The sequence below is a fragment of the Pongo abelii genome, chromosome 5 (assembly GCF_028885655.2).
Source record: "Pongo abelii isolate AG06213 chromosome 5, NHGRI_mPonAbe1-v2.0_pri, whole genome shotgun sequence".
Lineage (NCBI taxonomy): Eukaryota > Metazoa > Chordata > Mammalia > Primates > Hominidae > Pongo > Pongo abelii.
Genome location: NC_071990.2, coordinates 52,604,408 through 52,616,239, shown reverse-complemented (window position 1 = coordinate 52,616,239; position 11,832 = coordinate 52,604,408). Strand labels below are relative to the sequence as shown.

The 11,832-nt window shown below is 43.2% G+C and overlaps 1 protein-coding gene across 1 annotated transcript; it reads left to right on the top strand.

The window, feature by feature from the left end:
* The first annotated feature begins 6,980 nt into the window (after positions 1-6,980).
* On the top strand, positions 6,981-11,605 carry LOC112133808 (uncharacterized). The gene is made up of 4 exons (XM_024248618.2): positions 6,981-7,126; positions 10,540-10,639; positions 11,070-11,276; positions 11,499-11,605. Exons 1-4 carry the CDS (start codon positions 7,052-7,054, stop codon positions 11,603-11,605), a joined length of 489 nt encoding a protein of 162 aa, XP_024104386.2. The 5' UTR covers positions 6,981-7,051.
* Positions 11,606-11,832: the final 227 nt, after the last annotated feature.

Here is an 11,832-nt window from a genome sequence, read left to right as displayed (position 1 = left end):
CAACATGGAGATAAAGACAGCCATCTGCTAGGTTGTTATCAGGTTTAAATGAGATTATGAATGAAATGAGAACCCTTAAAGCTGAGAGGCAGATGCGGGGCAGCCTGCTGGGACTCACTCACTTCCTAAATGACTCACTTCTACACAACAACCCCAGAGGGAGCACAGATTTCTGTTTCAGTTAAATTATAAATGACTGTGTCATGGGCTTTTGTAGTCACTGATGAAGAGTCAAAACTGTAATACCAAGTGTCTACAGTCTGTGTTCTTTGGGGGAAGTAGGAGTGGCATAAATGATGACCAATACATGCTGGGTGAGTTCCGTGGAAATAGGGTGCTCTACACAGGCTCCAGCTCATGGTCATGTCAGCTCTCCCGGATGCTCTCGGCTTTTTCCTAGTCTGGTTTTATTTACCTCCCCCTACTCCCACCTAAAGCTGATGCAGAGGGAAGTTTGTTGGCTCAGTTCCTCCACTATTTGAGCAGTTTGAAGCTTGGCAGCTCTGGCTGGAAGGACTCAGTGACGTTCTTGCAAATGATTGAAGGACTGGGCTAGGTGGGGTCCCTGGGACTGAGGGAACCAAGGCTCCCTCCTGGGGGGTGATGCTCAGAGATTCGGCCCAGTCTGATGATATTGTGACTCATTATGATGTACACAATGAAGGCAGGGCCTCCCAGGGAGACCCAGTGAGATGGAGGCAGGGAGGGACAAAGAGAAGTGAGAGAGGAAAATAAGATAACAAAGAGACATACCTGAAACTAGTAACACACAGAGAATTTTTTTAGTGTTTACACTCTCCATTGGGTTTTGTTTTCTAAATGTTTGCTTCTTGATAATTGTTCAAGCCAATTCCCCTTGGGACTCTTTTGGAGTCCTTTTTCTTCATTGAAAAGCATTCTGTTGATTAAATAAAAAGATGCTACTTGCCAACATGCAGCTAGTTTTTTGGAAAATATGCAGTTCAGGAATGCAGTATTTGCTTTCGGTATTTTTAATAAAACCTTTCTTTTTCCACCATACTCTCCTCCATCCTTCTTTCTCCACTCTTTTGCAACCCCTCTCATACCCTCATGCCCCAGCACACCCACTCCTTGCACATGTATGTGTGGTGATGAATAAAACACATTTATGAGCTTCAGTAGAGAGTGCCGAGAAGTGCCATTTGCCACTTGGAAATGCCGGGAGCCAGAGGAATGTCTGTAATATAAGAAGCTTAGTTTTAAAAGAACTCCTTTTCTCTTTCCTTCTCTGGATTTTCTTTCTTTACCCTACACGCGTGTGTGTGTGTGTGTGTGTGTGTGTGTGTGTGTGTGTTTGCAGGCAGGGTGAGTGCCGTCCACTGCCACAGGCAGGGAAGAGAGCTTTTCTTCATTGTAAATGAAAGTGCTTTATTCTTGTGAGTGCCCCTTGCTGCTGTGGGACATTCCAGTTTGGGTAAGTCAAGCAGAACAGTGGGTCACTCTGGCCAACACGTTTTACTGAGTGCCCTTGGTTAGGGAGGTTGAAGCCCAGGAAAAGCTGGTCAACAGGTGGTTGTTTTATTGGGGTGGCATTTTTCCATTTCTCCAAGGTGCCCACAGTTGCTGGTTCTGGAAGACGATGTGGAATGATGGGGGCTGGGGGAAGTGGGAAGAGGAGACAGAGGCCATGAGGGCTTTCACATATGCGAAACAGCTGAGGCAAGCAGGGTCAAGCAGTTACAAGGGCATTGTTGTGAACTTAGGCCACTGGGTGGAATCTCTTTGACCAATGGCCCTTCACCACAAAGCCCACAAAGGCAGGAAACGTGCACACTACTTAGAGGATGCCACTGGTCGGAATTTGATCGCCCTCTAAGGGCTGTCAACCACCACTGAAACCTGTTCCTTTAGGCACTTCCTGAGTACCTGCGGTTTTGTGTGTGATGACTGAAGGGATATTTTTAAAAGCCATTGTAATGTTGCTACTGGTCTATATCAACGAGAACTGAAAAAGGAGGCATGGGTCTTTACCTTTTTTAATAAAAAGCAAGCTCAGGTAATCTGCCGACACTACCTTCACTGCATGCCTCCTCCGCAACCAAGAGAGGCAGGTAAAAATTTGAGATTGGAGGAAGTCTGGGGATGGAGTGAGATCTGCAGTGCATTGAGGCTCAGAGAGAGGTAATGTGGCCATGTATGTAACTTGATAATAAGGAAAAGTTGAAAAGTTAGTGGTTTGTTTTTAAAAAGACATGAGATGGGTATAAATGTCCAAATCACTGGGGTCAGAACAGCTGTGTCAAAATGGCCACAATAAAATTTTAGATACTCGGGCTAATAGGAGCAAAGAGTGGTAAAGAAATTTTAAATAGCAACATTAAAGATACATGAAGTTTTTTATTCTCTCACATAGACTTTTTCCCCCTCTTGGAGTTACAAGAAAACAGAAACAATTCTGTCTTTTGGACTAACTGGAAGAAAAGCCTGTTGTGATGATTAATGTGTTAACGTGACTGGCTACAGAGTATACCGATGTTTGGTCAAGTGTTAATCTGGGTGTTTCTGAGAGAGACGAGATGAATGTTTAAATTGGTGAACTGAGTAATGCGGATTGCCCTCATAATGCGTGTGGGCCTCATCCAGTAAGCTTAAGGCCCAAACAGGTAAAAAATGTTGACGCTCTCCTGAGTAAGAGAAAATTCGTCCTGCTTGACTAACGTTGGGCTGGAATTACATCATTGGATCTCCTGGGTCTTCAGCTTCCTGCAGATTTTGGGACTTGTCAGCGTCCATAGTCACATGAGCCAATTCCCTGCAATAAATCTGTTTCTGTTTCTCTCTCTCTCTCTCTCTCTGTGTGTGTGTGTGTGTGTGTATACACAAATATGTGAATATGTACTTATATATTCATATATATTGGTTCTGTTTCTATCCATGAAATAATTTAATTTTTTTGTGAAGAGACTATTAGGTTGGTGCAAAAGTAATTGTAACTGCAGCAACGCAATTACTTTTGCACCAACCTAATACCTAGGTGTGGTCCGGTGAGTCAAGGTGTGGAATGTCAGGAAATTTGGATGTGAGTACATTGGCTTCTGTATCTTGGAAGTGTGGTTTCATAAGTGTAATTCCTATTTATAATACTTTTTTCTATTAAGAGAACAATAATTCCTGATATTTCAGTTGAAAACTCTAAGTACCTGAGACCCACTTATTGGCCTTCTATGAAGAAAGGACTGAAAATTAGTTTGGGGTGGATGAAAATGCAGCTATTCTTAGTTTCCCTAGAGGAAAATTCAAGAGGAAATGGGTTTACACCGCAGTAGGGGGGATTTATGTGGGGCGTAAAGGAACGTGTTCGGACCAGAATTCTGTCAAGAATGTGCATGGAACATGTTTCCTTGGCATAGAGGATGGTCAGAGCAGGGACCACAAGGGGTCTTGGATGACATAGTGTCTAAGGTGACGCCACCGACCCTTCCCCCAACTCTCCCTGTCTGTAGGGATTTAGGGGGACACTGAATGGTGATTTAGTGAATGGTGAGTTAGGGTAAAACTCAGCCTTGTTTTTGAAAGTGCCATCAGGTGAAGGAATGGCCAGATGTACAGCAAGGATGGTGAGATCTGATTCACAGCAGGCTGCCAAACTTCATCTCCCATAGTGACCTGTGTTCTATCCTTACATATTTTCATTGTTTTAAATTTGGATAGCACTGAGAGTTGGAAATTGGGGGTGGGGCAGGGGATTACTATTTTACATTATAGGCTTTAAAAATTTAAACCTTGTACATGTTTAGCTTTGGGAAAAATAAAAAAACATAAAAAAAAATCTCTGGCTTAATTTTTGTTACAAGTAATAGATGCTAGTTGGGAAAAATTTAGAAAATTCAGAGACGCCTTCCTCCAAAAATCCATTGTTTAGAAATATTTACTGTTGGACCTTTGGTTTAGATTCTTCCATATTTTTCTTAACATATACGTACATGTATTTTCCTTAAAAACAGAAATGGATTGTGTTAGTTTCCCTTTGTGAGTTAACAATATGTCTCCAGAGTGTCAAAGGGTATATACTTGATGCTATATGAGTTAGGGCACTTTTGTGTGCAAATGATGTAATTTCAGTGTTTAGTGCCTTAGGTAAAAAGGAATACAGAATATAGGAACTGGGCCTTGGGAACAACCACGTCCAGGACTGAAATACCTCCGGGGCTCTGTATCTATTCTCTCTTTGGTTTCTTTTTATGTAATTGGTTCATTATCTCTTACTGAGCACTATTGAGAAATACTAGGAATAGTTTTGAAGCTTCACATCTTTCTATTTTAACTTTCCAAGGAAATACAGCTTTAATTTTTATAGACCAATAATCCAAACTCCCACGAAAGGGCTCACTAGAATGGCTTAAGTTAGAGAAAGGTGCATGGTTGTAAAGGTTCTCGGGGAAACATGGTGAATGGAGGGAGGGAGAGGTAATTTTAAGAATAGCCAAGGGGGCTGGGCGCGGTGGCTCATGCCTGTAATCCCCGGACTTTGGGAGGGTGAGGTGGGTGGATCATGAGGTCAAGAGATTGAGACGATCCTGGCCAACATAGTGAAACCCCGTCTCTACTAAAAATACAAAAATTAGCTGGGCATGGTGGTGGGTGCCTGTAGTCCTAGCTACTTGGGAGGCTGAGGCAGGAGAATCACTTGAACCCGGGAGGCAGAGGTTGCAGTGAACTGAGATTGCACCACTGCACTCCAGCCTGGAAACAGAGCAAGACTCCATCTCAAAAACAAAAAAAAAGAAAAAGGGAATAGCCAAGGGAGGGAGACTGAGCTGTTAACAGAGAAAGAGAAGATTCTGGGCAGAGAAGATAATAGCCTCCTTGATGCATATGTATTGATAAATGATGCTTTGAAGAGTATAGACCTATATTCACTCCCAGCTATGTATGAGCTGCCTGTTGTCTAGCAGCCTTGCCAGCCCCGGGAATTACCATCAGAAATTCTTTGATGGACTGCACTAATGGGATTTTCTTGTTTGTCTGGATTCCTGCCAGTTAGATAGCCCCACACTATTTTCCGTCAACTCCTTCTGGGGAAGAGCTCCTTCAGCATGCCTGTGCTATCATTTTCTTCCTCATAACACTCACCAGATGTGGGGGTGGGGTCCATTCTGAGGGTGACCAAGAGTCGTCATGTTTGACTGGTGTGACGTCACGGGCCGCCACTTACTGGCACAGGACTGATGATGATACAGGAACACACATAAAGGGACACAGCAGCTATCACAAAACCACACGCCCCACTGGGTGGCCTAACCTAGATTTCTGCCCTGAAGAGGGGCTGTGGCAGGATGAGCAACCGCAGCCCGTGGGCAGCAGTCCCCATTCTCTGATTCCTCTTGATTTCTTACTGAAATGGAGAGTTTGGGCTTGTGAGACCTTTGAACATGGATATCAAGGTCATTCAAACTTACCAGAAAACATGTTTTCTTAAAGGGTCTGTCTTTTTATGGTGGTGAGTGGGAGCAGGAATACATTTGCTCCCCTCCTGGTTTAAGGAAAATCAAACAGAAGTGTGAATGGAAGTTGAATTCTCCAGGAGTGAATAAGGGGGGACAGTACGATATTTGACTTTGGAGGCAGGCTATGACTAGAACTCCTTCCATCCTGTGGCCCTCAAAGATGTGTTCTGCAAAGACCCTTGAGGGCAAGCGGATGGGTAGAAAGTTGGATCACAGTGTTCACTCGTGTTCTCCAACCCTTGCCAGAAGTGTGCTAGATTGCTCACCTCCTCTCCCCTCCTCTCCTTTTTTTTCTTTATTCCTTTCTCTCTCCTTCCTTCCTTTCCTTTACCTTCTTTCTCTCCCTCCCTCCCTTCTTAACTTCCTTCCTTCCTTCCCTCCTTCCTTCCTTCCTTCCCTCCCTCTCTCACTTCTTCCCTCCCTCCGTCTTCCTTCCTTCTTTGTTTTTTCTTTTGTTTTTGAGACAGGGTCTCACTCTGTCATCCAGGCTGGAGTGCAGTTGTGCCATCGCAGCTCACTGCAGCCTCAATCAAACTCCTGGGCTCAAGCGATCCTCCCATCTCGGCGTCCCCATCCCTGTGCCCGGCTAATTTTTGGTATTTTTTGTAGAGATGGGGTTTTGCTCAGGCTGGTCTTGAACTCCTGAGCTCAAGTGATCCGCCAGCCTTGGCCTCCCAAAGTGCTGGGATTTATAGACATGAACCCTCATGCCTGGCCTGGCTGGCTTCTTTCTAACAGAGAGAAGACATTATTTAGTCTTAGCCTTATATGTCTTGTCCAGTTTTATCAGGCATTTTAGCCATAAAATCCCAAATATGAAAGTGACTCTTTCTTTACACTCCTTTTATTTATACCTGGCATTGTTTATCTAATCTTTACCTACATGACCTCTGCCCTTCCAGATGGAAAAGATCCCTCCTGTTAAGGACAGCTGGTATTTGGCCACATCATGTTTGTCTTCTGTTCTGCCAGGTGACTTCCGGGTGACAGCTCTGTGACTGCGCTTCAAGATCACCCTGCTTCTACTCCCAGAGGCATACACCTAGTTCGCAGGGAAGTTCCATTTCATCACAGACCTGGGAAGCAGAGAGAAGCTTGTTGCCATCCTACCCCCCACACCTTACTACTGCTTTGAACCAGTGTGCTGCATTGAAAGAGATAAGTAGAAATAGCTGAACCAAAAATTACATGATCCCATAGTTTGTGCTTAAAATAAACAAAGAAGCTGATCTTCCAATGAACAAGTTTTTATTGAACACCAACTTAATTTCAGGAACATTTCAGGTACATTGTCAAAAATAAAGACTCTTAAGAATGTATTATGTACCCAATACTGGTTTCAGGCCTTTACATGTATTCTCATTTTATTCTTATAAAACTCTATGAAGTAGATATTATTATCAATATTCCTACTCTACAGATGAGGAAACCCAGGCCCGGAGAGGTCAAGCAACTTGCTCAAGTGGCACAGCTGGAGAGTGGGGAGCTGGGAGTTGAGCCCAGTTAGTGTGTCCCCAGCACCTACAGCTAAACTCCATTCTGTGCTGCCCTTTGGAACACCCACTCCATGGCTTTCACACTCCATGTCCTACTTGGGAGGACATGTGATCTCAACAGCACTCACAAATGAAGGCTTTCCAGACAGGATATTGAAGATGGTAAGATCGTCTCATGTATAAAGCATTTTTAAAAAGTAAAGCATATTATATACTAGTCATATGTACTAGGGTGAATGCATGTATGCTACATGCTAGTAGAATTAATAGTTGGAATATAAAAATACCCTATAGGCCGGGCATGGTGGCTCACACTTATAATCCCAGCACTTTGGGAGACCAAGGTGGGTGGATCACTTGAGGTCAGGAGTTCAAGACCAGCCTGGCCAACATGGTGAAACCCTGTCTCTACTAAAAATATAAAACTTAGTCGGGTGGTAGTGGTGCGTGCCTGTAATCCCAGCTACTTGGGAGGCTGAGGCAGGAGAATCGCTTGAGCCTGGGAGGCAGAGGTTGCAGTGAGCCGAAATCATGCCACTGCACTCCTATCTGGGCAACAGAGTGAGACCCTGTCTCAAAAAATAAACAAAAACAAAAACAAAACAACAACAACAACAACAACAAAAACCCTACAGTGAGCCTTTATGTATTTTTTGAGTTCTTCTCCTGTTTTTTTTTTTTTTTTAATTTGGCTCTTTCCTTCCACATACAAGTGCCTGTGGACACAGCATTGTTCTCGTGCTGTCACCATTTACAACAGTAAAACAACAGCTACCATTTCTTAAGGGCTTATATTTGGCTCTTTATTAACACTGTTTTAAACCTTACGGTAACTGAGGCTGGTATCATTGTCCCCATTTTACAGATGAGTGAACTAAGACTTGTGCAATGTTAACTGAGCTGCAGAGAGGATATATCACAGCTAATAAATTAGAGGGGCAGCATTCAACCCCAGGTCTTCCTGAATGCAAAGATTTGTGCAAATAAGCTCTGTGTTCTCCTCTGAGGTCACTGTGGTGGGCTCTAGGCACTTATACTACCCCATTTGTGTCAGAATATAGCATGTGAACACACATGTCTATAGAATTTAAAACCCAAATGTTTACTTATTACTTTCTAAGTTCCAGACACACACCATAAAAGATACAAATCTTAAAAGATAAATTGGAAGGACAGGTCAGAATTCTCCCTTAGTAAAAGGTAGCAATTATGAGAACTTAGCTCATTGCAGCCTCCATCTCCTGGACTTAAGTGATCTTCCTGCCTCAGCCTCCCAAGTAGCTAGGACTATAGGTGTGCACTACCACATCCAGGTAATTAAAACAAAAAAAAATTTTTTGGTAGAAACAGCATCTTGCTATGTTGACCAGGCTGATCTGGAACTCCTGGCCTCAAGTGATCCCCTGTCTTAGCCACCCCAAATGCTGAGATTTTAGGCATAAGCCACTGTGCCTGGTGTGACAGGTACTATTATCCCCATTCTACAGATCAGGGAACTGATAAACGATTGCTTAGTGAATAGATATCTTGGGCTGAATAGATCAATAGAGACTTGATGATACATAATGTGCTAGGCATATTTGGTGGGATAGGTAAGAAGAATTATGCCTTGGAACTAGCCATGCTATAACTTGCAATTCAATTGGATCACGCCATATATACATGTCTAATTTCTTTCCTTAGACTGTTAGCCCCTAGTGAGCAGGAGCCCTGTCTTCTATGTCTCATGCTCTTCCCCTGGCTGGCTTAGGGTTGGCACAAACTCCATCCTCAAACTCTTTCTTGACTGTGTGTCTGTCAAAAGCATGTGAGTGGCTGTAGCTGCGAGTGCAAAGGCACAGAATGGTGTGTGTTGAGCATTAAAATCTTGCTCACTTTTGACTCCAGGACTCCTCTTCTCTTCCTTCCTGGGAGCATAAGAGTATGGTGGAAAAAACAGAATTGTTTTCTCAAGGAAAGTTTTAGTAGGTAGTTTCAGTCGCAGTTGAATCTCTTCTGTTTCTCCAAGTACTTGGCATTGCCAGCCCTGCTGTAGCTGGTTGAAGGGGACCAAACCTCTCAGGAAGACGGACTTGGTTCCGTTTGACCAGCCAGAGCAGGGGGCATCTTTCTTCTGAGGTGACTGCAGCCTCTAGTGTGCAGGTACCTTGGTGTGTCTCAAGCATCAGTTGTCTAAGCCTGTAATGCAAAAAGAAGCAGCATTAGCATCTATCAAATGCCAGGAGCTTGCCTTGTCCAGAATGTCCTCTCACATGATTTGTACATACATCTCATACAATTTGTACATACAAATCATACATAATTTGTATTTCGCATTGCATGACTTCAATTTATTTTTTCTTTAATCTTTAATGTTTTTTCAAATAGAAACATCATGAAGATCAAATATGATACAGAATTATAGAATATGGAAAATGACAGTATGCCATAATGCTTCCTCTTCCCATTTTCCAAAAGAAATGTAACATTTTGGCATATATTCTTTGAATACTTGACATTTTAATTTCTTTAAATTATGTTTTTAATTCAAATATGATATATTTATAAAAGAATATTTATAATATGTAAGTGATGGTGCATAATGGTAAAACCAATACCCAGGAACAACGATCTACTTTTTTTTGTTGTTACTTTTTTGAGATGGAGTCTCGCTCTGTCACCCAGGCTGGAGTGCAGTGGCGCTACCTCAGCTCACTGCAACCTCTGCCTCCTGTTTCAAGTGATTCTCCTGCCTCAGCCTCCTAAGTAGCTGGAATTACAGACACCTGCCACCACGCCCCGCTATTTTTGCATTTTGAGTAGAAATGGGGTTTTGCCATGTTGGCCAGGCTGGTCTCAAACCCCTGACCTCAGGTGATCCACCCATCTCGGCCTCTCAAAGTGCTGGGATTTTAGCTGTGAGCCATCATGCCTGGCCCAATGATCTACCTTTTAAAAAGAACTATTTTTTACTGTTTTGTACTATTGCTTTCTTTGTACTGAATGCTTTTTCCAATTTATTTCTTTATGTTTCCCCCCGGAGGTAACAATCACACTGAATTTATTTTTTCTTATGATTTTAATATTTTTCTTTATAGTTTTTACCATTTATGCATCTATTTCTAAACAATATATATGCATATTTTAGTATATAATGGCATCATATCATAGGTACTGTTTTGTGACTTGATATTTTCATTTAAAATGATATTTGCAAGATTCATCCATATTGATGTGGTAGCAGCAGTTTATTAATTTTCATTGCTTTACGGTTTTCTACTGTGTGAATATGCTATAATTTATTTATTCTCCCAGCCATAGACATTGAGGTTGTTTGGTTTAACAAGGGGGTAGCATTGACTAAACTGTTTCTGAAAGGAGGTGGAGAAATCTTTGATTCCTGCAGATTTTAAAGGAGAACTCTGGATTTGTATGTTGGCCTTGTAAAAGAATGACAACACTTACCAGCCCAAAACATCTGGAAGTAGGACCCAGAAATTAGTGCTATAACCTGCCCCTTGGGTGATTCCGATGCAGCTCAAGTTTGAGAACCACTGAACTAATAGGAGTACCCACTGGTTTCTCTCTGTTTCTAGGGAGGTATGAGCTGTGGGAGAGAGCTGACTAAGAAGAAGAAACTCCCCAGAAAGGTGGCCTGCCAGTCTTCACAATGTATGGGAGCAGGTGGGAAAAGAGGTAGGCAGAAAGGATAGTTTGAATGATGCTAGAAAATTGTCCTTCTCCCTTGGGGCTAGGCATTGCAGCCCTTTTATTTTCTCTTCCTGATGAAGACAAGTAAAACTAAGTGGAATGCATGTGACCTTGGAGTCACACTTATCTAGGTTCAAATCCTACCAGTGCTTTCCTGGCTCTTTTGCTTCTAGGAAGTTACAGAACATCTTTTAACCTGAGTTTCTACATCTGCACAGCAGGAGAAGGTTGTATCTACTCTGCCTGCTTGTCGCGAGGCTTAATGACAAGGAAGGAAAGGTGCACTGTGTCCCTAGTGGGAACCATGGACAGTGTCAGGGGTGTGGGAAAGTCCTAGAGACAATCCTGACTGTTTTGGAGGCCAAGAATTTCACTCTCAACTCCGGCCTGTCCTTTACATGTTTCCCTTCCTCAGCTGCAAGTGTTTGCATTTCATCATTGAAGTTGTTGAAACTGCTGATCAGGAAACACAGAATGAGTTTAACCAGCCAAGCCAACTTCTGCAAGATGGACTCCAGCTTGGGTGCTCTGTATGGAATAAATAAGATATCCCAGACATCAAAGCACTCAATAAGGCACTGTAGAAATGGCAACAAGGTGAAAGCCTACAATGATGGTGGTGGTGAGAAAGCAGGGCACCACAGAACGTGGCTTGGTTCTAGAGTGGTCTGTGCAGGGTTACGTTGAAGCTTCTGTCTTGGCTTGTCCTCTCCTCCTTGGAGTGCATCCTCCTGGCCCTGTAGTCCTGGCATCTTACCTTCTCCCTCCCCCTGCCAGTGACATAGCTGTCTTGAAGCTGCTGCCTGCCAGCTCTTCCTCTGGCTAACCTCTGCTCCTTCTCTAGCTCCTCCTGGGGAGCAAGGGAGCAGGCAGTTGTGGGGGCAGAGGGCAGCCCGATGGTCTGAAATCAGGACTGAAAAGCACATGTGTCCAGCTTGCCAGCCAGAATAACAAACCTCTTTTTGTGCAGTTTCTTCAATTCTGGACACTTTCCTCCACCATCTCTCTCTTCTCTTCTTTACTCACGTCCTGCCCCACCCCCAGCAGCACAGCCACCCATACAACATACCCCCAGTTTCTGAGCAGAGGACATGAAATTAATCTCCAGGGTAGGAAAAGGAAGTGTATCATTAGAACAGGTATGATTTAGGAAAGGGAAAACATCATTGGAAAGAAGC

Coding starts and splice junctions, on each gene's coding strand:
- LOC112133808 (XM_024248618.2), top strand. CDS start 7,052: ATGTCCTACTTGGGAGGACATGTGATCTCAACAGCACTCACAAATGAA. Junction 7,127..10,539: donor CAGACAGGATATTGAAGATG/GTAAGATCGTCT, acceptor CTCTGTTTCTAG/GGAGGTATGAGCTGTGGGAG. Junction 10,640..11,069: donor GGGAGCAGGTGGGAAAAGAG/GTAGGCAGAAAG, acceptor TCCCTTCCTCAG/CTGCAAGTGTTTGCATTTCA.